The following is a 23,995-nucleotide window of genomic DNA, read 5'->3' on the forward strand; positions in this document are numbered from 1 at the left end:
AAAACACAAACATCAGTGCTATAGAAAACAATTATTGCTATATAAAATTTAATTTTATGATCTTCCAATTATGTTATATAAAAATTCCAAGTTGTAAAAATAAAGTTTTATTTGGCAGTGAAAACCCAAATACCTAAAACATTATATTTTGGCTTCTGAAAATTTATAAATAAAGTATGCATTTTAGAAAAAGAAAAAAAATTCTCTGTAGTATTCAAATCTATAGCTTTAAATAATAATAAAATTGCAATCTTAATACTACAGTTAAAAAAAGTTGAAGATTTTCTCAATTAGACCCATAATCTTAAACTTGGTTTGGATCTTAGGGTTTTAATTATAAATCGAAAGTCTAACACTTTATGGCCATTTATAATCTAGAATTGAGCAAAACTTTATGGTTTCAACATCCCTGAAAACTATAAAGTAAACTCGATATTTTAAAATGTCAGCAAATTGTTATATCTTTTTTTTGGTAAAACAAATTGCTGTATCCTTTCTTCCAAAAGCTTAATTAATCAAATATAATTTTTTAATATGTCGACGTTAAATAAGTTAACAGAATAAGTTGATTGGGCCACATGAGAGACCACGACGAGGACCTTTACGTACGTCAGCGTATAACTTTTAATTCATGGGCATCATCTGACTCACCGCATAAACACTAACCTGTTATACTGTTATTAACGTGATTATTATCTTACACCATACGGTTTATATATTCCTTTTATATTATTTAAAAATCTGATTACGTGACTTGCGTCAACGTGTGTGAGTGGAGCATACAGCGCAGAAGAAATTCCATTCCAGATTAATAAGATTTAGATCGTCAATTAAAATACTATACAATAAATCATCGAATATTTTACAAAGGCTGCAACTTGTAAAGTGCTTAGAAATTATTTTCTCATAGATTCGAAGTTAGGAAATGTAATAAACTATAGATATGCTTTCGTGGTCGCATGGATCACTTTTTACTAAACCTTTTATTTGATTTTCTTAATAACATCTTTTTTTATAGACTTAATCAACATCTTGTATGTGGCTTTTTTGTTGTAGTTGTGGTCGTCGAGAATTTATTTTTTTTTGCTTTAAGTCCACTGTTTTAAAAGTTGAGAGAGTAAAGAAACGACCACTGGCCAGTGGTTTCGCCGTAGTCAGTGCACTAAATTGACATTTATTGAAATTTAAGCATTATTCTAAAGTCTAAATCAAATAACATATTTCTCATTTTAATAAGTCGCCCATGCATAATCCCTAAAGTTATTTTAAAAAAACTAATCCGTAAGGGGTGTATTCGATCTAAAATTTGAGGTGATTTGACTTTTAACGAGGTTTTAGATGATTTTAAAGAATTGTAGAGAATAAAATAATTTTTGTTAAACCACTCTAGAATATCACATAAAACCATGAGATTTGAGTTTTAGTTTTTTTAACTAAGAAACTCCACCCAAACAATCTAAAATCAGTTGAAAACTTTAAAACTCCACAACTTAAAATATTTTTAATAACAGTGGATTTTAGAGTACTTTATAAAATGTCGAGTTCAATAACACTGGATTTTAAATGAGTTTTTAAAATTCATTTTCAATAATAGTGAATTTGTCATTTTGACACAAATCACTTAAAACTATCAATTGAATGCACCTCCTAAAGTTACATTAACAGTTTTTAGAAAATAGAAAACTTTTATTTTTCAAACAGTGATAATTGTTTTCTGGTTTCAACTTTGGATGGGCAAAATGTTATTTTAATAATGGCCAGAGTAAATCTGTCATTTATTCTGGAGAAAAAAAATAACGACCAGAGTAAAAGAAGTTAATTATTTGGTTTTCTTTTAGTTCAGATTTGGCACTTGGAAAACACTTTTAGTGTTTGAAAATTATATTTGATAAATAATGTTTTGATATGCAATCATTAGGTTCTGTCAAAATGAATTTGGTTTGAATTTAAGGAAATTGTCCTGAATTTATTATTTTATTTAGTTAATTTCTTGAGCCTTTTTGTTTTGACTCTTATTTTTTTTTTGTCGACGTTTTGACTCTTATTTAAAATTGAGTTTTGTATTTTTTGGATTTATACTGATATAACTACGTGTCAAAGAAATTATGGTCTGTCAAGTTGTGGCCTTTTTTGTTTTTGACTCCTGTTTAAAATTGAGTTTTATTTGTATTAGTTGGACTAGTATGTTATAAACATAACCATGCGATAGAGAGATAATATATGTCATTACAAACTGATTTTATAAACCCAAATTCAAATACGATCACCACCACCAATAGCTGTGGAGACTGCATACCACGCGCTAAAAAGGATAAAAAGATTAGAGAATGGTCACTGTTTGTAGTATGATCTTTCCATGCACGTAGTGTTAGCTTTTACATTATTACTCTAGTTCTTACAACTTTATTTCGCTTCCTTTTCTACCAAAACAAAAAACAAAAAGATGATATTGCTTGCCAGCTTCTGAAGATTTTTATCAGACAGATCATCCACAAGCACTACGAACTAAATCAAATGTAAATTGATTTGAGATTCTTATATAGGGTTACCTAACTCGCTAGTCTAAAACACTTGAGCATAGCATGAGAACAAATATAGTTTCGCCACTAATAGGAAGAAAACAAACTTAATACTGAGTGGTGTGGCGAATAATTCTGGCAGGCGAACATTTTCCACTTTTATTGCAAATTCGGTAGAGCCAATAATTACACTTAGCTTGTAAGATAGGAGTATTTGGTGTGTCTAATCTTATCACATTTTTACAGTTGTGTGCGTGTATTTTTAATACAAGACAGTAATTTAACTTGCAGTTTTGATGTCAAAAAGGTAATTTAGGTGGCAGAGTTGGAATTATTTTCTAACTAGTGTTGACCCCATGTTCCGCATGAGAATATTTTTCTTGCAAATAAACACATTTCAGTTACTAATTTTTTTTTACTACTTAATGTATACAACTATATATGTGACACAAATTATAAGCTCATTTCAGAAATAACTAAACCATGGACAAAAAAAACTACACTATGGAAAGTGGATTGAATATGTTTCTTGACATGTTAATTTGAAGTTACAGTAAAAGAATTATAAATATAAGTGGATAATCCGTTATTTTGAAGAACACACAATCATAATGATTTTTTCATGTTTCAGTTTCCTTTAACTGTTCTCTAATGTTATACACGTGTATATAATATTCACGTGTATATAATATATATATATATATATATATAAATAAGTATACACACCAAGAGCATTTACCTTCTTTTATTAAAAAAAGTCGTTCTTCTGAGTTTACAAATAGTTGCATGCATTTGTGACTGACATTTGGAATGCTTTCAAATTATTTTTAGTGGCTGAATGTAGTTAGTTAACGATAATTATTTACAGAAATTATTGGAACTTTTTTTAAAACTATTTTACACATGGTCTTGACTAAGACAGCCGAACCGAAATGGTCAAATAATAATTTAGAACATTGAGGCCCTAACTATTTCTGTGTAAAAACTAAAGAGCAAATAAAATTATTTTTACCTGAATTCTGACTGGTTAAACATTTTGCATCTCATTTTATCCAACCTACTCGTCTTCAACCTTCGCCAATTTTACTCTAGAATATATCTCATCTAATTTTCAACCAGCTTTGATGTCTCATGCATGTGAATGTCAGCAAATAAAGATAATTTAAAAACTGAACAATACAAATATTTATGCCTTTTCTGTTTACTCAGATTTTAGAGAATTAGTTTCTTATGAATTGGCTATGCATGAATATACCTGCATATTCTGGAAACCATGCAACAAAATCCTTAGGTTAGATGAATTTCTCCATAATCGCCATACCAATAGCAATCTCTTCCGAGGCGGTGATTTAAACTCGATGCCTTGAAAGAGGACATGCATATCGATCAAAATATGCATGCTTTTAGATAAACTTGTCCATGATGAAAGATAGAAGTTTCGCATTGGTGCAAAAAAGAATTTTTAGTAAAGGTGATCAGTCGTTTCTCTGAGCAACCGAAGATAGTAAAAGAACGATTTTACTGAAGGTTTTTGTTTTTTTTAATGAACTTGTATATAAATTTGCTGATGATCGAACTGATCTTAAAGTTTATTTATTTATGTTATAAACAGTTTATGTGAAAGAGGTGGGGAAAAGTGAAAGTGGTGGGGATCGTGGTTTCAAAACGCAAAACGGTGGGATGAAACTTATTGATGAAATAATTTTGAAGTTTTTAAAATTAGTACAAAGCAGTTTCACTGAAAATGGTGGAGTCGTGGCCTCGAGTGAGATTGAAACTTCTCATTTTTAATCCGAGGATACCAATGACGCATTATTTTTTTTTCCAATTAATCTTGACACACAAAATATATGCAACGGAAAGTAAAACTGAACTAGCCTTTGACCCGTGCACCCGCACGGGTTTATTCATGTTTTTAACTTTTAACAATGTCATAAACAATTATTTTTATTTTCGTGTTATAAATTCATAAGTTTTGTCAATGATGTGTTCTGTTCAATGTGTTTTGCATCTATTTATGAACTATGAGATTATGTCGATTTTAGTAAAATAAAAATTAAATTGTAAGATATTAACGTTTTTTATAGTTTTACGAAATTATACTATTAATATTGGGATTTATAGTTAAATATAAGTTCAAATTTTATATTGATTTTTTAAAACAAATAAATTATTTAGACAGAAACATAAAAAATAATGAAAGCAAGTAACTGAAAAAAACAATTGTACCACAATTTTTGAGAAAAAAACTTCAGTATAATTTTGTAAAGAACAAAAACACATTGGATATTTGGAAAAGAATGACTCAGAGTCCATCATGTGTTTTTTTTAACTTGTACCACAGTCCACAAGCAATACAATTACCGTCTGCTCTAGAACTTTGAAGATCACATACGGCTACTTGAGCCAGGCTTAGAGCTTGGTCAAGATCATATAAAGGAGCAAGCTTTAGAACAAACCCGTCAAAGTTACTTGTTTTCTCCAAGATTGAATGTTTTAGAGCTTCCTCACGTTTACAAAAATATATATGTGGTTCATATATATTAGGAAGGTATACCCATGGGTCAAAGTCTATGCTTAGCCGGCATAGTTACTTGTTTTCTCCAATAAGTCCGTGATATAATATTCCCTCTGGTGGAAGCTGGATACTCTCTGCTGGTTATAGTTGTTTGGAACATGCTAAAAGAAGGAGAGCAAAGGGAGCACAAAAAGGTCTTTCTCATCCTCTAAAACGAAGTTGTCCAGATTCTTTCCTACCACCAAGTCCATCTCCTTTTCCAGAGAAGAATAACAAAGATTAATCTAAGGGATGATGAAGACCTAACTCTTAGGGGATAGTAAGAGAATGGCACTCACCTGATCATCCATCAAGGCATCAATTGTTGCCTCTTATAATCAACAATAATCTCTCGACCATCAATAAATGAATGATGAGCATCCTACAAGAAACCACCACAAAAGAACATTCCTTTCCGACAACTAAACTCCACTGTTGATACAGAAAATATACATTTCAAACAGCTTTAAAGAACAAAAAAAAAAGTTAGCATCACCTAGTACCTCGTAAGCACGACACAACTCCTTCTCAGGCTCATACTCCACAAAAGCATATCCTCGTGAAGCACCCTCACTAAACAAAATGTAACAACATAATGTATAATCAACACAGTTATGCTAAGACAATATGTGTACAAACCAACAGAAGTAAGATCATACAGCAGAGCAATTGCAAAGCCTTTACCAATGTGTTTAACCAGCCGAAAGCTCTTAACTTTACCGTATTTATGCATAGCCTGTAAAGAAGAACCTTTATCCTCACTCCTACAACAAAAGTGTAATTCCACGTATAAAACACATACTCTTACCTCACGAAGAGTCTCCTCCGACGTAAGATGAGAGGAGATTCGACCCACGAAGAAAGTACAGTAAGGATCTCCAGCTGCTTTGGATCACCAGGGATCATCTTCAAAACCCCAAATCACATATCAAATAAATCAACTTTGCGACTTCAGAGATAAAAACAGAGAAAGAGAGGGAGAGAGAGAGAGAGAGAGAGAGAGAGAGATTACATAAGCTGATGTTATAGCTGAGGAGAGCTCGACGAAAGTCGCCGTTATTATGTGGGACAATGTCGTAGGTTTAATCACGTTTAGTTAGGAGATAAAACTACCGTGTTTTAATTCCAGTGGCATTAGAATGTAATTTTTGTGCAACTTTAAGGAGTAAGTATTATTTGTACTTCTGACTTAATAGTTTAGATGGGGCCAAGTCTTTTTCTCTTTATTTTCTATATATATTTTTTTATTTTTTCTTTGCCACATGTCAATTTCGGATTAGTGAGACGACTTGGGCTTTATTATATAAATGATATGATACTAGCTTATGAATTATAGTTAGATACATATTTATTGGGATTAAGATATAATTACAAATAATTATTGCATTAAACTAATGAAAATATAAATGAAATCAGCTAACATACTAATCAACTTGACTGAGTCCCCCTCCCTAATTTCTATATAGTTCTGCCAGTGGATATGACAGAGTGGTATGTATGTCCATGTACACACAAATTAGATCGAGTTTGTAGTTATCTTTCTCTTAACGGCGCAAATAAAATTATATAATTGCATAGTATGTAAAGCCACATATAATTAAAAAAAGCCGCATATAATTTATTTTTCTTTCTTATATAGGAAGTATCATGTGTACTCTTGTACAATCATCCACCATAGTTTGTCTGTATTATGCTTGGTAATTTTCTTACCTTAGAACATTATTTATTGTTTGTCGCATTCAAACCATATATGTTATAGTATATATATTTGGACAAGCTATAAGAGATGTCTTAGGTTGTTCAATTAAAGATCACGTACAGTAGCTTACTAAATATGGCCATATCAGAGACAATCACGTGAAATTGGGTTTTGCGAGGTCAGATTCATAGGTTCGGTTCGCCACTACTATACGTGGTACCACCGCTATCACACCAAATAAAACACGTGGAGTATAACCGGTCCGGTACGACTTCAAAACAAACCCCACTTCAAGATCAGATTCTAGACCGGACAATCTTCAAAGGACTGCCCACTCGATTCTCAGGATCTAATCCTACTAGGGATTGTTCCTTATAGGCGAGACGCTGGGACCGAGTTTGATCCGACTAGTACCGGCTATGAGTGGTAGGACTGGACACGGTACGTGCCTATTTTCACGTTTTGAATTATTATGTTTTCGGTACAACAAATTACCAATATTATCCGTATGTTATCTGAAAAAGAAATCCAGCAAACGTTTATGGGCTGATATGCTCTCGAAATGTAAATTTATATATTACATTTAATCAATATCCAAAGTTGACAAATATTTGAATACACGAATAAGCTGGTTTTTAAAGTGTTAATTCGAACTTGAATTTATCAGAGTTGTAAAATGCTAACAAATGTGGAAGTTCTTTACTAAATTTTTTTAAAGCTTATACACCTTGAACTATTAGAAGAAGAAAACTTCTGATTTGTGGATCTTGATCTGAATGTAAAAGTTAGAGGTTGAAAAGAGACACATAATGCATGGTTATAGTGCATAGGTTAGGAAAATAAACATATGTCGATTGTCGAGTTCATAATCTTATATATGAAAGGTGGATATATAATATAATAAGAATAAAGTTGGTTAAAAAGTAATGATACCATCTTGTATAAATAACCAATTTGGATCCTTAACATTGGGCCACAACAGTAGAATATAGTTGGGTCAACTTTTTAGTTAGGCCAGTTTGGTAGAATGTATGTTAGGCCCAAATATTTTTGGCAATCTTTCAAGAGCCTCTAAAGCAAGCAGAGGGTCTACGGAGGTCTCTTCAATCAACATCTTCATTTCTCAGACGTGGTTTGCCGCAAGTCCGGTGGGCGCGGCGCCGACGATTAGAGAGAGATAAAAGAGTGACGAAGAAAGAATCAGAAAGCTTTATATATATATATATAGAGAGGGAAACATAAAGAGATTGATTTCAAGGAGAATGGCGATCAGGAAGCTTCTGCTTCTATTGAAACCGATTGATCCGTACCCGTTTCTTCAATCAGGAGGTGTTTCGCTCATCAAGAACCCTCAGGTATTACTCTCCTCTCTTCGATTCATCTAGATTTTTGGAAATTCTATAGCCAGATCAAGTCTATTTCGTTTCGCATAGAAGATGTTCGACGAAATTCCCAAAAGAATAAGATCAAAACGTTTGATGATTTCATGAAAAGAAACTCTTTTTTTTTTTTGTGGGTGTTCCTAGTTTATGTAAAAGTACAAGCCTTTCTGCTTCCTTCATACCCGCATTGCGAAAAGTTTCCATTTTTATCTGTGGGCATTGACTGTTAATGGTGCGATATGTCAATCTGAAGACTAGATGAGTAGCAATGTATCTTTAGTGTTTACTCATTCATACGTGTGCAAATGAGTTACTAAGAAAGGCTTAGACTTTGGTTTTGTATGCAATTGGAAACTATCTTTGTTATTGTTGTAGTTTGCTTCTCATGGCTTCTTACATTGTTATTGACTCTGTTTTTGCTGTTGTTGTTGTTGTTGTTGTTTAGGTTCTGAAGTATCTAGAAAGCAGGTGCAAAGTACATAGGAATGCTATCAACGTTTGTCAGGAGATACTTAATAAGAAGGCAGTTGAATGGAAACCCATTTCACGCAATGACGTATCGAATCCCATTCGTGACGTGGATATGGTCATCACCGTTGGTGGAGACGGCACCCTCTTGCACGCCAGTCATTTCTTAGATGATTCTGTTCCGGTTCTAGGAGTCAATTCTGACCCAACACAAGCTCACGAGGTCTTTTATCCTGATTTTTCTCATATCACCTGATAAGCATTAGCCTTTTAGTGAAATAATGTGAAAAGAAGCTAAGTGTTTTGTTATACTCACAGGTGGAAGAACTGAGCGATCAGTTTGACGCTAGTAGAAGCACTGGTCATCTTTGTGCTGCAACAGTTGAAAACTTTGAACAGGTGAGTTTGATCCTTAGAACACTCAACCCCTATGCAAATTTGGTTTTAAACAGTCAGCTATTTGTTCACAGGTCCTGGATGACATTTTGTATGGGAGAGTAGTTCCTTCGAAAGTATCGAGAATATCAGTAAAGTTAAACACAGAGCCTCTTCTCTCACACGCACTTAATGACGTTTTGATCGCACACCCATGCCCTGCAGCGGTTTCAAGGTTCTCCTTCAAGTAAGAGGTTCTTATAATGAAAAAGTAAATTAAGTTTGGTTGAAACAAGCTTAGTATCCAACACTATGAACCAATGTGCGCAGGATAAAGAACAAAGATGGCTACACCAGTCCAAAGACAGTGAACTGCCGCTCGAGCGGTCTAAGACTCTGCACAGCAGCTGGCTCAACTGCAGCAATGCTGTCAGCAGGTGGGTTCGTGATGCCAATGTTGTCTCGTGATCTCCAGTTTATGGTTAGAGAGCCCATCTCTCCCGGTTCAGCCGCCACTCTAATGCATTCATCCTTCAAACCGGATCAGTCCATGGATGTTAACTGGTACTCAGACCACGGCACCATCTACATGGACGGCTGTCAGGTTCGCTACAACGTGCAGCTCGGTGATACGATCGAGATATCATCTGATGCGCCGGTCTTAAACGTTTTCTTGTCTCAAGGGTTTAGTCAGGTCAGATCAAGGTACTAGATTTGTTCATAAAAAGTTACATTGAAGTTGAGAGACACTTTGGACCCACTTTGTGTATAGATATGGATTCGTTGATTCTTTGATGCTTGAACAAGTTTTAATTGAAGTTGCTATCTTTCTTGAACCAAGAACGTGGATGTATATGATCCTCTTGAATATAAATAAATGTTGAGAATTAGATGCATCACGTTTCTCGTGCAAATCGTTAATTTTGGAGAAATATCTTTTTCTAAATGGGACCTTATTAATGATTGATTAATCATTTCTCTACGTGTATTAATATAATAATGTGATGTTTTGAGTTGAAAGAAAATTCAAGTGATGCAGAGATGGTTTCAAGCAAACAAAAGATCTGCAAGGCTGCAATGGGTTTTGCTACTTGACAGCTTGACTACAGCAGAGATGGTCTCCTGCAATTAAGACACATGTTATTAGATTGTTATGTACTTACGTGTATTCACATGGTTCACTCATATGAGCCTACAAAATATCTCCCTTAAGACCTTCTTATTTACTGTTTGACCCCACCACTTATAAACGGTGCACTTAGACCCTCTTCTTCTTCTTCATGTTTTTGTATTGAAAAAGAAATCTTCCTAACCGCCCACTATTTATTATTTTATTAATTTGAATGATATTTCCCACTAATGACTTATCTAGAATCCTAATGTACAGTAAAGATGATTAGTCAGACATAATTTTACAAATACAAATTTTCTTTTTCTGAAAACAAAAGATCCTCCTTCAGACAAGAGTTGCTTAAACCATAAACCTCTCAAAGCCTTTAGGAGACAGAACAGGCTCCACTTCCTTCTCTTTCCTAATACTACTATTTTTCGACCATCACGTTTTCTCGAGATTTGAATCTTCTTTTGGATGAACTAAAGATAAAATAAAAAAAAAAGGGATGAAGATTCAGTGTAACGTGTGCGAGGCGGCGGAAGCGGCGGTGCTATGTTGCGCAGATGAAGCTGCGTTGTGTTGGGCTTGCGATGAGAAAGTTCACGCCGCTAATAAACTCGCCGGAAAACACCAGAGAGTCCCTCTCTCTGTCTCCTCCTCTTCCATACCCAAATGCGATATCTGTCAGGTCTGTGCTCATCATCTCTCTTGATCTGATTTCAATCTTATTCTTCATAAAGGTTCGATCTTTATATGTATCAGAGAGTCTTTAAGCTCTGACACTTGTACTGTTTATGAAAAAGTCTGAAACTTTATACGTTTAGAGATGCCATGATTACTGTGTTTGTTGACAGGAAGCTTCTGGATTCTTCTTCTGTCTGCAAGATAGAGCTTTGCTATGTAGGAAGTGTGATGTGGCAATCCACACTGTCAACCCTCATGTTTCAGCTCACCAGCGGTTTCTTCTTACTGGAATCAGAGTTGGTCTTGAGTGTACGGACACTGGTCCTTCTACAAAACCTTCACCATCCAATGATGACAAAACCAATGAGGCAAAGAAAGTTACTCTGCCAACATCAGAGCCTCAGAAGATGGACTTTGATCATCATCATCATCAGCAGGTTGTTTTACAGGAAACTAATGTCAGTGATCACATTTCGACGAAGCTTCCTTTTGCAAGCAGTGGATCAGCGGCTGGGAGCATTCCTCAGTGGCAGATAGAGGAGATTTTCAGATTAACTGACTTTGATCAGAGCTATGAATACATGGAGATTAATGGATCATCTAAGGTAGTTTATCTAGTGTGTAACAAGCAAAGATTGATCATCTTTGTTTTGGTTTCGTATTATGTAAATCCATTTTTTGTTGCAGGCGGATACTAGCAGGCGAGGAGATTCAGACAGTTCTTCGATGATGCGGTCTGGAGAAGAAGATGGAGAAGATAGCAATAACTGCTTGGGAGGTGAGACATCATGGGCTGTTCCACAGATTCATTCTCCACCAACAGCTTCTGGTCTGAACTGGCCTAAACATTTTAACCACCACTCAGCAGTGTTTGTTCCGGACATATCTTCTTCAACTCCATACACCGGTTCTTCCCCTAACCAGAGGGTTGGGAAACGGCGGCGACGGTTCTAGCCATTCTCAACAAACCGGCCGGTTTGTCAAGAGATGTGACTCAATGTGTTATTGTAGTTGGCTTGGGACTTAATGTTGAGTGTTCTTTGTTATATTAATGGAAAAACATAATTTTTGAATTAGACTAAACTACACTATGCAGAGTGCATTACATTAAAAGTGAAGTTATCATCCAGTAGAAAACACAGGTCCTCTTGATCCAAAACTATATAAAATGTTTCACATTCCATACCGACTCATTTGCTGCTGGAACCAGGAGCAGCCCAGTGAGGTGGAAGACGGTCGGAAACAGGCAAACCAGTAGGAGTGGGCAAGGTTCTGACATTGATGTCAAGAGGATACAACCTATACTCAATGTCAAGCTCTCTGCAGATCTTGGCAATCTCTTCAACAAGCTGAGACCTTCGAGCCCATTTCTCTCCCATGTCTTGATGGTTCATTCTATGCGTTGGCCAGACGGCAATCCTCACGCTGTTTAGCGACTCCATGTCTTTGAATACTATCATTGGCGCTGGATACCAATGGTCCTTCTTCCCCTCAATGTAACTATCACAGAGAATGTATGTCATAAGTATATAGCTTGTGATACTTATAAAACTTGTGAATAATGAAATGTACCTTGTGATTCTCTGCTTGATGAGCACGATCTTCTCAGCTGGAGTAGTAATGTGGATGGAGAACTCGATTCCATCTCCCATATCAGGACTACGGTAGTAGTTTCCAATGGATTTAGTCCAGAGGAGACTGTTCGGGTACACAACTTTCTGGTTATCAAACCTCAAGAACACTGTTGTCAGTATGTTCATCTCTTCCACAACCATCTGGAGTAAAACACAAAGGAATCAATAAGAGAATAAGTTTTGTTTACTGGTTTTGATTTAGTTTTACCTGGACTCCGTCGATCTCACATCTATCGCCTACATCAAAGGGGTGTATCACGAACAAGTAGATGATAGACTCGAACACTATCTTGCACATGTTTCCAAATATGAACGCTACAACCACGACTTGCGAGCTCATGACCACTAGGAACTTGGTGGAAGTGATTCCAAGTATGATAAGCCAGATGATGACTATGATGATCCCAACTACGATGTTCACCATCTTGTGAAGCCTGTTCACTGCTGTTTTTGTGTCGTTTAGCGTCAACGCAAGTGCCCTCCTCTCTCTGAAAGCATTCACCTGTTAAGAACGTTTGGTTAGATTCATTAATGTTAAAGATTGTTAATATTATCATCCAAACTTTCTTACCACCCAGTTTTTGAGAGATGATTTGCTGATCCGGTTCGTCTCAGTTGCTCCTTCAAAGAGACTTAAAGTCTTCAAAGCTTCGTCTTCTGGCAGAAACCGTGATATGTCCTTCAGGTAGATGAACCTAAACAAGAACACAAATATTAACATTGTAGTATGGTCAATGGCCTTGGATGTTAAAGAGAATACTTACTTTGATCCAGGCTTGGCTACATTGTGAAAGATCTTTCTAGCAGCAAGCTTAGCCTCAAACTCACTCCTGATCTGGTTTCCTTTATCATCCTCCAAGTTCGGATCTTGCAGCTGCTCATCCAAAGTAGTCAACGATCCATGCCTTATTATATTCATCAGCCTCTTCATCTTCCACGCGGAAACATTCTTAGTATTCAGCTTATGCAAGCTATCAATCGTGATCCCTTTCTTATCCCCACCTCCATCAGAGAGAACGCGAGATATCAGCAACGGACTCTTCTCAACCGGACTCTTCTGAGCCTCAACACCACCGCCACCAGGGTTCTGAAACTTCTTAACCTCAACGCTGATCCTCTCTTCCTCCTCCTCGTTCCTCTGAATCTCAATCAAAGGAGGACCAGACAAGGTCTCGATCACGTACTGAGTAAACAAAGACTCCTGAATCCTATCGAAGTAAGTACTCATATGAAACGAAGACGCGAGAACTTTCACCAGCAACGTCTTCACAAGCCAGAGCAAGAACCCAACCAACAAACAAACAATGGTCTTAGTCACTTTACGAAGGGCCTTAGTATTCGCAGCTTCCGCGACTTTCTCATCAAACAAGAAGTGCCACGCAAGCAACACGAGCCCTAACCACAAGCAATTCATCACCGCCTTTCTAACTCCGTAAACAAAATACAAAACCCTCTTTCTCAAAAGGAAGTTTCTCTCAACGAAGAAAACAACAATCTTGACAATCCAGCTGGACACCAACCTCCCGCAGATCAACACCAACACCATCGCCTCCCACTTCCAGAGATGAAGCTCCCAGATTACCTTGTCGCGCAAGTAACGTATCGAGAGCGTGCAAACCAACGCGGCGATGATCAGAATCAAACTCAGCCACTCCAGCACAATCCACAAGCTGAGCTTATCTTTTCTATACTCTTCAGGTAGATCCTCCTCCGCGAACGGATCGTCTTCTTCGTCGTCGTTTTGGTGATTTCTAGGGCTTTTCCCGAACAAACCTGATTTCATCTGCCCCGACTTCGGGATCCGACCCGAGGGAGGCAGCGGAGGCTTCGGCGTCGGCGGATCGGAGAGGCGCGACCTAGTCCTCATCTTGAGCAAGTTCGTGGAGCTTCTCTGACTCGGAGCGGCGGCGGCTCCGCTACACTTGACGACGACTTCTCCGTTGTTGTTGTTGTTAGCCTTCGCCGACGCCGGAGATTCGGAGACGGGAGTCAAGCCTTTGGACTGGTTCTGAAGCTCGTCCATGCTCAGGTCCATGTCGAGGGAAATCTCGCCGGAGGCTTGCTGTTTGTGGAGGAACTGACCGATGAGCTTCGTCGGAGGATCATCGCCGCCGCGTCGGAACTCGAACGGCTCGTTGTCTTTGCCTTCCTCGGAGGCCGCGGCGGAGGATCTCTCGCCTTCGGGGGGGTTGACGCCTTTGTGGAGGTTGCCGTCGTGGCCGTCGGTCCAGAAATCGTAGCTTCCGTCTCTCCATATCTTGCCGGGAGTCTCGCCGGAGGCTCCATTGGTGGTGGTTGCGTTCTCGGGATGATCGTTGATTTTGAGGATGACTTCTCGCCGGTCAGTCGAATCAACGGCCATGATTCAAAGTATAATCCAGCGAAATAAGGTTACGCGTATACTTCACTTTTGGGTAACTGTGAAAGCTTAAAGAAGAAGAAGAGAAAACGCTTTTTTATTTTTTTCAGATCATAGCTTATAGACTGTGATGCAATAGAGTAAATAATAAAGGAAATTAAATTGATGTTAATTAAGAAGGTATGACGCGTGTCAACCAATCGCTACCACGCAACAAGAACGTCATCATCATCACTCTTGTTTCTCTTGATTTTCTTCACCAAACTTTGTGCAGTTCGAGAAGAACTCGATCACGGCGCATCGCCGTCTACACTCTGTCTAGTCGTGTTATAGTCAAATTAAGTTGTTTTAAGTAATTTTCTATAGTGGATATCAGTTCATATATTTTATTTGATTCGACCGAATATTTATGAAAATCTAATAGTTTCCATGTTTGGTTTAATACTGTGAGTATTTAATAGTTTCATTAAGTTTGTAAAGAGAAAAGTTACAGAAACCAGAAAGTTACGGAGTCTGCACAAGCGAGTATTGAGGTGAGCTGGAGATTTTTGACTTTGAGGTAGAAAAAGTTAGATTTGCGGTGGTACTATTCACGCGTTTGGCAAGCGCGTGTGGTAAGGTAATGTCAGCTGTGAGTTGGATGTCACGGCCCATGGGCCATTGTCGTATCTTGATTATATGGACCACAGGTTCGTAGAAGCAACGCAAAGTAAAAAAATGGTCTTTCCATGTTTCTAAAACACTCTCGAGTCGTTTAGTATCTTCGCTACTACATCGCAGTCAATGCTTATGATTTTCTCTCTAGAGTCTTCTTCAACATTGAAAGTTGGTCAGCAGAAACGTTATCTTTTTATGTAACGTAATAAACATTATGCACCAATATGGCAAAAAGAGAGATGGGTAAGTAAGTAGGTCGTCGAAAAACGACAAAAAGAAATGTGTTCTAGAGAATCACGACTCTTCTTTGTTCTTTTTCGTCTACCAACGTCTCTTGTCTTCTTTCTTCTTGTCTTTTTGGTTACAGTTTTTTTTTTCGTTAAACTTTCAGAAATGTATTTATTTGCGTGTTTTATATAATCAATAAAAAAAGAAGTGATTAAAGAGATTTTGAGTTCTCCTCTCTCGTCTACTGGAGAGAATCTATCAACTGCGAATCGAGTTCAACATGTTGTGGGACTATTGTTACATAACACCATGTATTTACACATCATTAGAACAAATGCGATACGCTAAATAACAAATAACCTTAACTTTACAGAGAACCCCATGAGACCACTGTGGCAGGTTTTACTTGACCCAGTTCTGGAGTATAAACTGCTGCATCAATATCGCCACGATGCTTCCCAAGCTTATGTTGATCACGTTGACTACATCATTGTTTAGCTACAAAAAAAAATAGCACCACAATAAGACAAAAATACACAGCCAACGGAGAAACAGATCGAGAGATATTAAAGGAAGTTTAGTGAGCATATATACCCATTTGAAGCCTTCTTTGTCTTGAAAAGATGCACCTATTATGCTTTCTCCAAGATTGGCAATCTGGGAAGCTAGTACACAAACAGCTGCTTCTGGAGGAGTTATCTGTTCTCAGAAGACCAAAAAGGGGGAAAAAAAAACTTGCAATTATACACTGATTCTCGGTAAATGTTCAATGAATACAAGATAAGGAGTTCAAAATCTGTAATCAGACAAATATATATATAAGCTAGTATCTTACTACCAGAGTGCAGTCAGGTTTATGGTTTCTATACCTCATCTAGCAAAACAACAAAGATACTTTCACATTCCTCAACAAAGATATTAAAATAACGTCTATTAGTACCTGACCCAGGAAACAGCCAACAGAGGCAAGAAAAAATGATGCTAAAAGCCCAGCCAATGTTCCTTCAACACTCATAGCTCCCTCGGTTCCTCTTGGTACTATCTTAAATGATGTCGCTAAATACCTGCAAATTTTGCACCAGTTAGTAATCGGACAGAAGAGGTTATAGCTGAATAAGAGTAGCAGACTCACGTAGTTTTTCCAAAAGCTTTCCCTATCTCGCTGGAGACGGTGTCGGAGACTTTAGTGCAGAAACTGGAAACGAAACCAAGGCGGAAAAGCTGAGAGAAAGCTGATCCTCCAACTTGATATATTGAGAGAATAGCGCAGACACAGCCAGCAGCACTTGAACCAATCACACTGCGTGGTCCTCTTCTACCTTTCTTCTTCTCGGCTACTCCCTGCGCTTCCTTCTCGGACATCTTAACCTTTGTTGCCGCTGTTCCCTGTGACATCATTGTAAATCATCTATAAACCAACTTCAACGCCAGAATAATCAACTGCAAACTTAATGTTACTCTTTCCAGCTCTATGTCCGTGAAATACAATATTAAAATCTAAAGCTTTAAGGAAATTATACAGAGAAGAGACGAATCATCTAAACGTTGGGCATGATCACACAACCTAGCTCCATAATCTCAAGTTTCAATCAACAGAGACAACACATTGCCTATTACAAAATCTCTCCCTACAAGAATCTCCATCGTCTACAACACTTCAATACATTTTCAAAACCAATAATAAAGACTCAGCCTTTGAGCATGATCAGAGGACTTAGCTCCTTAAATTCAAGTTTCAATCTACACAGACAATACACTGCCTATTAACAAAAGCTCTCTCTCTCTCTACAAGGATCTCCAACGTCTTATGCCACTTCAATACATTACCCAAAACCAATAATAAAGACTACACCTTTGAAACCTAATTCACAATCCCAAACACAAACCCAATTCATAACAATTGCACTTACCAAAACGAAATAAGCAGCGACTAAGAGAAACCCAGCAGACCCGTAAGCCCTCCAAGTCAAAGTCCCGAGCAAGAACGCCGCGGCGATCCCGGAAGCCGACAATCCGGTGACGAGAAGCGGCGACCCGAGAACGAATATCAACACATTGTTAGCCACCGCGGACTTCCAGGTCGGCGACGCCGTTTGGATCAGGCTCATCGCCTCAGTCACCACTCCCTGCATCGATGCCGCCGCCATAATAGCGCCGCCGGATCTGTTCACCGCCGGCGATAGAGATGGTCCCAAATTACGGTGTGAAAATCGGCAGGATCCAGCGAACGGAGACGGAGAAGAGAAATTGGGGAATCTTAGAGGTGAAAGCGATGTAGAATTTAAGAGTGGAGTTGACGAAATCGAAGCCATGACTTTGTATTCAATATTCACACTTTGCTTGCTCGAGAAGACCTGAGAAAATAAAATAAAAAATAAGTAAAAATTAGCGTATCCGGAGCTCCAAATGAGTCGGATCCTAAACCCGTTTTATATTATCTTACTAGTCCTATACATAATCTTATTTACAGTTATTGCCACCACTGTGATTATTAACTGAAGAAACCCAATCTTATCCGAGTAATCGAAATAGCAGAGGAGAGGAAACACAAACATGGCGGTTCTCTGTTCGTCTTCAACGGTTATACTCCCTTCGATGAAACCTTCTGGAAGTAACAGAAGGTCTCCGTTTCTAGGCTTCTCTCTAACTGCCATCTCGAAGCCGTCGGCACGTGTTGGCATTTACGCGAACACGAAGAGGGGATTGCAGGTGAAGTGCGAAGCTGAGCAGGAGACTACTACTTCCCTTGTTCCGGCGAATCAACGGTGGATGTTCGACGAAGAGGAAGCTAATGGCCCTGTAATGATTACTCTCTCTCTCTCTCTCTCTCTCTCTCTATTTCGATCTTCGTTTGGCTTCAACGCTTTGTATAAGTATCTATGCTTTTGATTCGTAAAGTGTGGAGCTTTTAGTTCCTTGCTTTGTGTGTTGATAATGGGTTTTAACTAAAGTTGTAGACTTTGAACTGTAACGTTATTGAATCTATGCTTTTGATTCCTAAAGTGTGGAGCTTTTACTTCCTTGCTTTGTGTTTTGAGAATGGGTTATGTTAAAGTTGTAGACTTTGGATGGTAGAGTTATTGAGTCTGTGCTTTTGGTTTTTACAGGACATTTGGAACACGACATGGTATCCAAAGGCTTCAGACCATGTGAACACGGACAAGCCTTGGTACGTTGTCGATGCAACTGACAAGATTCTCGGTAGATTGGCGTCCACCATTGCTAATCACATCCGTGGGAAGAACCTTGCCTCCTACACTCCCAGTGTCGACATGGGAGCCTTTGTCATTGTGGTATGAGAAATGAGAAACAAGACTTGTTGTGAAGCACTTTTTTTTTCGTGTAGCTTATGTTTTCTTCTTTTGTGTGTTTGGGTTAAAGGTGAATGCTGAGAAAGTAGCTGTGTCTGGAAAGAAGAGGAACCAGAAGCTGTACAGGAGGCATTCGGGAAGACCTGGTGGTATGACGGTTGAAACATTTGATCAGTTGCAGCAGAGGATTCCAGAGAGAATCATTGAGCATGCTGTTCGTGGAATGCTTCCAAAGGGACGGGTTAGATACATAATAATCCTTGTGGCGATATTTGTATAATCTGTTTACTAGTTTTCACACTCACTCACTCTTTTACATGGTTTGATCGTTTTGCTGGCAGCTTGGGAGAGCTCTGTTCAATCACCTGAAGGTGTACAAAGGCCCAGACCATCCTCACGAGGCACAGAAGCCGCTTGATCTTCCCATCAGGGACAAGAGAATACATCTGCAGAAGTAAAAACACTATCAAAATATCTCTACTAAGCTACCATTATCCCCAAGCGCATTGAGGTTTTTCTTCTTAATTTTTCTGTATTTCCATCATCTCAAAAGTAGAGGAGAGTTTGCAGATTGTTGTTTCTATCAACTCTATGATTTAAAAGCTTTGTAATGTGAAATAATCTTTTATTCAGTTTTTTTTTTTTGCTGCTATCTTCCTCAGAAACAAGACATATATAGAGATGACATGGTGCAGAACACTCCAAAACACCATAAGCAATACCTCCTTTGTTAACTATGTAACAAAACTTCTCATTAAGGTCACCATTTGCGATAAAACATTTTCATCATCATCAATTGAAGAAAGATGAAAACAAATAATAGACCGTGACTGTCAGATATGTTTTAGTTTTCAAAATTTTACATTTTTCCAAGAAAAATAAATAGTAAAAAAAACAAATAAAAAGAACAGCAATTAGATAGATAGATATGGGCTAATGGGCCAAACAGACTCGCTACTGCAGGCCCACATCGTCGATAATTCTCTCTCTCTCTCCATTAAAAGCACCGCGCAAGGAGTGGCGGGAAAGACAGCCATCGCCTCCAACGAAAACCTCCCAAATCTGAGAAAAAACGAACAAATCAAAGAGAAGAGGAACGATGACACACACCGAAACCCTAAATATCCTCGACGAACTCGAGTCTCTCGTCTCCGATCAGCTTCAAGTGGTAACTACCGATTATTTCTCAATCCATTCCTCGATTCCTCAATGTTGCCGGTTACAATTTCACTGGGTTTCAGAGCTTGTCAAAACTCGTTTCTCCATGCTTGCATCGGCGTAGATTTAGGTTTCAATTGGTTAATTTCGAAGCTTCTATATGTAGTTTGTTGTTGTATCCGTGTGCCGGGTTAGGTTAGACTTATTTGGTGTTGAGATTGAGTGATTAGGGGTTATAATGAATGCTGATTAGTTCAATTTCTTCAGGTATCTTACAAATGGCTGAGTCGAAATTTCTCTATTTCATCAAAAACTGCCAAGAGGTACATTGTTGACTTTTCTAGATTTTGGCAACTTAAAAATATATATATATTTTTTTTATATCTATTGGCCGTGACTCTTCTTGTTATTAGCTTGCTTAAGGATTTCGTCGAGAAAAATGGGAAAGGTTTCGAAGTTGTTTATATTGTGTCTGGGTGGCTAAAGAACACTCCTTCTGATCACCGCACAAGGCTTGTATCTAGTTCAAAACTTTCAGGTAACATTCATTGCACATAGTTCTCTTGAATTTTTTAGCTTTCTCCTTCTGGTGAAAGTAAAGTACTAGATGATTTTTAACGATTCGAGACTTGCCTATTGTTATTGCTTTTGTGCAGAAGTGGAGAAAGAGTTCAATGGAACTCACTCAGTTTCTATATACAGTGTTCAAGCTAGTATTCCGATGGAGCCAGCAGCTATATGGAACAGTGAGTTTGTGCAAGCAGAAGAACTCTTCAGGGAGCCTTCTGCCGCTGATAATTGCTTGAGAGACAACAGGTACACACCCTTCTCTTATTACATGAATACTTTCCAGTACTGTTGACTCGGGCTTGTCACTGAAACAAGAGATGTGTGTTTATTTATTGTGGACCAGGTTTTGTGGCATCTCCAATTCTTTTGTAAAGCGTAATATAGAGGGAGCCACTGCAAATGTTACAGCCCCGGGAACTGCAAGTGTGAGAACTACAGTGCCTTCAATCCCTAAGGTTGGCTATCAGGCTAAAAATGAAACTGTTACTACTGCTCCAGCTCAAAAACAGCCTGCGAAATCCTCCAATGATAAAGAAAAATCCCTTCCTGTGCCCGCTACTAAAAAGAACGGTCAAGCCCAAAAGAGCGTTACTGGAACAGGGGGTTCGTTGAAAAATATGTGGGGCCGTGTGCCTGTGAAAGCAGAAGATACATCTGCAACAATAGAGGTCAAAAACCATGATGACTCAGGTTTACTTTCTTATCTATGTTTTTCTTCTTTGAAAGTTATCCTTAGGCATCTGTTTTAGTTAGTCTTGTTCCTCTTTGAAATGTTCTGTAATTGGTGCAGAAGCCCAAAAGCCTTCTCACGGTGCGGAGCACAAGGGAGGCAGCGATGATGAGGCCCCAGATGTCAGTATCAGGAACAGAAAAAGGAAGGTGATATTTGATTTTTCTGATGAAGAGTGTGAAGATGTTATCAGCTTAGCATCTCCTAGCAGTCCTAAGATTAATCCGGGTCCAGATAGCGAAGAAACCAAAGATTCAGGTCCGGAAAATCCTGATAAACGTGTATCTGGACCAGATGAACCAGAGGTCAGCGGAGAAGACTGGCAAAAAACTACCTCTGCTGATACTTCCGGTGTCAAAAAAGAGGAGAAACCTATTGCTTCATCAAAGGAGAAGATGCAGGGAAATGGTTCTGAAGCTGGAGTCAATCCGTCAAAGGGAAGAATGACTAATGCTCCTAGTTCACCGAAAAGGAAAAAAGTGTTGAAGACGAGGATTGATGAGCGTGGGAGAGAAGGTATACTCACATGCTTAAGCATCTAATATCTCGTTTTCAATAATATCTCTTTCCGCCAAGAGTTGGCTAAGTGCGAGTTCTGACATGTATCTCTTTTGATTGCATATGTAGTAACTGAGGTAGTCTGGGAGGATACAGAAACAAACACAAAGAAGAAAGAAGACAGTGATACGAGTAAGAAGTTAAATGATGGCAAAAGCGCAAATGCTGCTGTTAACAGGTATGTTTCTTGAGATGATATAGCCTACTGTGTAAGACCAACTTAACCTTTGTGAACACTGTCTGAAACAATGTTAAAAGCATCCGAGTTCCATTGTTTCAGGGCTGTTGTTCAGAAGAAGAGCCCGGCCATGGGAGCTGTAAACGCAGGAGGGAAAACAGGAAGCAAGAAAGGAGGGAACGTGAAAGATCCAAAGCAAGGGAACATAATGTCTTTCTTCAAGAAGAAAGTCTAAATAAAAGAAAGCTCTTTTGTTTGTATTTTTCTCAGAACTTGGTGTCGTCTGGTTGTATGCTTTGAATTCGTTTATGTATTGAAAAAACTTGAGCCGTTAATGGCACCGATCATGGAACTTGGTGCAAGTGTAGTGTGTAGCTCATTTTTTACAAAACAAAAATACGAAGTCTCCACTTCTGAGTCCTCATCATTAGCTTCCAGCTATATATAACCCACACAAACCTATGTCGTCGGATTGGGTTCGATTAAAGCCCAATAAGAAATTCAGTGGGGATCATCTGAGATTCCACACTCTGAGGACGCAATCCAGGTGACTCAACACGCTGCTAACTATCTAGTCAGGTAAGTTCTCTCTCTATCCTACGTATGTATGAAGATCCAGTAGCTCTGGCTTATTTTTTATTTTTTTTTACTTGAATGTTGGTGCAGTGAAGCTAGAAAGTCACTCAACAGACCATCTTCTGAGAAAGTGCTAAGCAATCTCATCTACAACTACAAGACTACCTACTCTGGATACAAAGGGTAAAGCCAACTCCACCACAATTGGACTCAGATTCTTCTTACACATTTTAAAACGATTATATTTATTGAATCATCCTCTCGTTGATTTTGCAGGAGCGGTAACGACGAGGCTTACATTTTCACCTAGTTTTCCAAGATCAAAATCCCCTTTTATACTAACAGAGACATATGATTGATATAAAGATTACGATTCCCAAAGAATAGTCTCTAAAAAAAAGAAGATCAAAACACTTGCATAAGCTTTTGAAGTCCTCTACACTTTCATAAGCCTCACGTCCTCTATATGATCTTGCAAAGTGAAGATTTGATAACCCAAAAAAGCTTCCATTCCTTGGATGTCGACTCTTACGACCGTGTTCCTCTCTGTATTGTAGTACACCAGGTACTGAAACGACGACGAGTACAAGACAATCTCATTACTCCTACGAGTCACTCCAACGAACCGTACAAAGGTGCGTCCTGATAATTTGTGAGATCATGAGAGCTTCTAAGTGTTTTAACCGTGATGAAGCACACGAACAAAGTAAAGAGGAGTGAAGTAACCGTAAGTATTTGAGAGAGAAGAGAAATTTGAGAATTTAAGAGAATGAGAGGATTTGTGAGATTGAGAGAATGAAAGAAATGTTTGTATTGAATTGTAGGTTTAATTGTGTAACATACATGGTGTATTTAAAGGAAACAAAAGCAATAAGCACTCAATGGTGGAAGAATAAATAACTAGTAGTGGACTAGCCACTCCTCCCCATTTGGTAAGTGATATGGCCACTCCTCCCACTTCTTCCACTAACTAGTAGTGGACTAGCCATTCCTCCCTATTTGGTAAGTGATATGGCCACTTCTCCCAGTTCCTCCACTACTTCCCTTTGTTTAATTCTTCATGTCAACATTCTACACCTTTGCAGTTTATACTATACATAAACAATGAAGTTAACATTAGTGACACTATCATTTCCCTGATGATCAATATCAGGAAGGAGCATCTGTTCCAAACATTCACAAATGCAAGCATTGGCTGCGACAATTGACTATGCCAAGCTGTTTTTGATATTTTTTTT

General features: G+C 38.1%; 6 protein-coding genes and 2 long non-coding RNA genes across 12 annotated transcripts; 5 read left to right on the forward strand and 3 right to left on the reverse strand.

Moving 5' to 3' along the window:
* Positions 1-5,136: 5,136 nt before the first annotated feature.
* LOC106299722 lies at positions 5,137-5,641 on the reverse strand. The gene is made up of 3 exons (XR_001261851.1): positions 5,580-5,641; positions 5,376-5,458; positions 5,137-5,291 (listed from the first exon to the last, which is right to left on the reverse strand). It is a non-coding gene; the product is annotated as an uncharacterized LOC106299722 (long non-coding RNA).
* Positions 5,642-7,878: 2,237 nt separating this feature from the next.
* LOC106300080 (NADH kinase) lies at positions 7,879-10,301 on the forward strand. Of its 4 annotated transcripts, none has more exons than XM_013736143.1 (6): positions 7,879-8,130; positions 8,603-8,848; positions 8,944-9,024; positions 9,096-9,247; positions 9,331-9,705; positions 10,032-10,301. In XM_013736143.1, exons 1-6 carry the CDS (start codon positions 8,038-8,040, stop codon positions 10,093-10,095), a joined length of 1,011 nt encoding a protein of 336 aa, XP_013591597.1. In that variant the 5' UTR covers positions 7,879-8,037; the 3' UTR covers positions 10,096-10,301. The 4 variants fall into 4 exon arrangements, with proteins under 4 accessions (XP_013591597.1, XP_013591598.1, XP_013591599.1 ...); XM_013736144.1 differs by having other exon boundaries at positions 10,040-10,300; XM_013736145.1 differs by having other exon boundaries at positions 10,022-10,049.
* Positions 10,302-10,424: 123 nt separating this feature from the next.
* Positions 10,425-11,873, forward strand: LOC106300081 (B-box zinc finger protein 22). The gene is made up of 3 exons (XM_013736147.1): positions 10,425-10,802; positions 10,969-11,403; positions 11,486-11,873. Exons 1-3 carry the CDS (start codon positions 10,620-10,622, stop codon positions 11,750-11,752), a joined length of 885 nt encoding a protein of 294 aa, XP_013591601.1. The 5' UTR covers positions 10,425-10,619; the 3' UTR covers positions 11,753-11,873.
* A 9-nt stretch (positions 11,874-11,882) lies between these two features.
* LOC106300079 (mechanosensitive ion channel protein 6) lies at positions 11,883-15,100 on the reverse strand. Its single transcript, XM_013736142.1, has 5 exons — positions 13,197-15,100; positions 13,004-13,127; positions 12,641-12,934; positions 12,371-12,573; positions 11,883-12,298 (listed from the first exon to the last, which is right to left on the reverse strand). The coding sequence occupies exons 1-5, from the start codon at positions 14,792-14,794 to the stop codon at positions 11,989-11,991; spliced, it is 2,529 nt and encodes an 842-aa protein (XP_013591596.1). The 5' UTR covers positions 14,795-15,100; the 3' UTR covers positions 11,883-11,988.
* A 787-nt stretch (positions 15,101-15,887) lies between these two features.
* On the reverse strand, positions 15,888-18,030 carry LOC106300608 (uncharacterized membrane protein sll0875). The gene is made up of 5 exons (XM_013736788.1): positions 17,587-18,030; positions 16,809-17,062; positions 16,617-16,740; positions 16,271-16,375; positions 15,888-16,174 (listed from the first exon to the last, which is right to left on the reverse strand). The coding sequence occupies exons 1-5, from the start codon at positions 17,986-17,988 to the stop codon at positions 16,079-16,081; spliced, it is 981 nt and encodes a 326-aa protein (XP_013592242.1). The 5' UTR covers positions 17,989-18,030; the 3' UTR covers positions 15,888-16,078.
* A 132-nt stretch (positions 18,031-18,162) lies between these two features.
* On the forward strand, positions 18,163-19,622 carry LOC106300609 (50S ribosomal protein L13, chloroplastic). Its single transcript, XM_013736789.1, has 4 exons — positions 18,163-18,475; positions 18,784-18,969; positions 19,058-19,228; positions 19,329-19,622. Exons 1-4 carry the CDS (start codon positions 18,230-18,232, stop codon positions 19,443-19,445), a joined length of 720 nt encoding a protein of 239 aa, XP_013592243.1. The 5' UTR covers positions 18,163-18,229; the 3' UTR covers positions 19,446-19,622.
* A 401-nt stretch (positions 19,623-20,023) lies between these two features.
* LOC106298435 (DNA polymerase delta subunit 3) lies at positions 20,024-22,525 on the forward strand. Of its 2 annotated transcripts, none has more exons than XM_013734561.1 (8): positions 20,024-20,155; positions 20,413-20,468; positions 20,559-20,683; positions 20,802-20,961; positions 21,059-21,405; positions 21,506-21,961; positions 22,073-22,181; positions 22,284-22,525. In XM_013734561.1, exons 1-8 carry the CDS (start codon positions 20,087-20,089, stop codon positions 22,414-22,416), a joined length of 1,455 nt encoding a protein of 484 aa, XP_013590015.1. In that variant the 5' UTR covers positions 20,024-20,086; the 3' UTR covers positions 22,417-22,525. The 2 variants fall into 2 exon arrangements, with proteins under 2 accessions (XP_013590015.1, XP_013590016.1); XM_013734562.1 differs by having other exon boundaries at positions 21,509-21,961.
* Positions 22,526-22,679: 154 nt separating this feature from the next.
* On the forward strand, positions 22,680-23,083 carry LOC106299819. The gene is made up of 3 exons (XR_001261889.1): positions 22,680-22,760; positions 22,848-22,940; positions 23,034-23,083. It is a non-coding gene; the product is annotated as an uncharacterized LOC106299819 (long non-coding RNA).
* Positions 23,084-23,995: the final 912 nt, after the last annotated feature.

The sequence above is a fragment of the Brassica oleracea genome, chromosome C6 (genome assembly GCF_000695525.1).
Source record: "Brassica oleracea var. oleracea cultivar TO1000 chromosome C6, BOL, whole genome shotgun sequence".
Taxonomy (NCBI): Eukaryota; Viridiplantae; Streptophyta; class Magnoliopsida; order Brassicales; family Brassicaceae; genus Brassica; species Brassica oleracea.

What these genes read in the sequence shown, in the direction of transcription:
- LOC106300080 (XM_013736143.1), top strand. Translation starts at nt 8,038, where the DNA reads ATGGCGATCAGGAAGCTTCTGCTTCTATTGAAACCGATTGATCCGTAC. An exon ending in GTTTCAAGGTTCTCCTTCAA is followed by an intron (nt 9,248 to 9,330) that starts GTAAGAGGTTCT and finishes CAATGTGCGCAG; the next exon opens with GATAAAGAACAAAGATGGCT. An exon ending in TTTAGTCAGGTCAGATCAAG is followed by an intron (nt 9,706 to 10,031) that starts GTACTAGATTTG and finishes AGAAAATTCAAG; the next exon opens with TGATGCAGAGATGGTTTCAA.
- LOC106300081 (XM_013736147.1), top strand. Translation starts at nt 10,620, where the DNA reads ATGAAGATTCAGTGTAACGTGTGCGAGGCGGCGGAAGCGGCGGTGCTA. An exon ending in CCAAATGCGATATCTGTCAG is followed by an intron (nt 10,803 to 10,968) that starts GTCTGTGCTCAT and finishes GTTTGTTGACAG; the next exon opens with GAAGCTTCTGGATTCTTCTT. An exon ending in AGATTAATGGATCATCTAAG is followed by an intron (nt 11,404 to 11,485) that starts GTAGTTTATCTA and finishes TTTTTGTTGCAG; the next exon opens with GCGGATACTAGCAGGCGAGG.
- LOC106300079 (XM_013736142.1), bottom strand. Translation starts at nt 14,794, where the DNA reads ATGGCCGTTGATTCGACTGACCGGCGAGAAGTCATCCTCAAAATCAAC. An exon ending in GTAGCCAAGCCTGGATCAAA is followed by an intron (nt 13,128 to 13,196) that starts GTAAGTATTCTC and finishes GTTCTTGTTTAG; the next exon opens with GTTCATCTACCTGAAGGACA. An exon ending in ATCAAGCAGAGAATCACAAG is followed by an intron (nt 12,299 to 12,370) that starts GTACATTTCATT and finishes TCTCTGTGATAG; the next exon opens with TTACATTGAGGGGAAGAAGG.
- LOC106300608 (XM_013736788.1), bottom strand. Translation starts at nt 17,988, where the DNA reads ATGGCTTCGATTTCGTCAACTCCACTCTTAAATTCTACATCGCTTTCA. An exon ending in TTGGCTGTTTCCTGGGTCAG is followed by an intron (nt 16,376 to 16,616) that starts GTACTAATAGAC and finishes TTCTGAGAACAG; the next exon opens with ATAACTCCTCCAGAAGCAGC. An exon ending in ACAAAGAAGGCTTCAAATGG is followed by an intron (nt 16,175 to 16,270) that starts GTATATATGCTC and finishes TTTTTTTTGTAG; the next exon opens with CTAAACAATGATGTAGTCAA.
- LOC106300609 (XM_013736789.1), top strand. Translation starts at nt 18,230, where the DNA reads ATGGCGGTTCTCTGTTCGTCTTCAACGGTTATACTCCCTTCGATGAAA. An exon ending in AAGAGGAAGCTAATGGCCCT is followed by an intron (nt 18,476 to 18,783) that starts GTAATGATTACT and finishes TGGTTTTTACAG; the next exon opens with GACATTTGGAACACGACATG. An exon ending in TGGGAGCCTTTGTCATTGTG is followed by an intron (nt 18,970 to 19,057) that starts GTATGAGAAATG and finishes TTTGGGTTAAAG; the next exon opens with GTGAATGCTGAGAAAGTAGC.
- LOC106298435 (XM_013734561.1), top strand. Translation starts at nt 20,087, where the DNA reads ATGACACACACCGAAACCCTAAATATCCTCGACGAACTCGAGTCTCTC. An exon ending in TCATCAAAAACTGCCAAGAG is followed by an intron (nt 20,469 to 20,558) that starts GTACATTGTTGA and finishes TCTTGTTATTAG; the next exon opens with CTTGCTTAAGGATTTCGTCG. An exon ending in CAAAAACCATGATGACTCAG is followed by an intron (nt 21,406 to 21,505) that starts GTTTACTTTCTT and finishes TAATTGGTGCAG; the next exon opens with AAGCCCAAAAGCCTTCTCAC.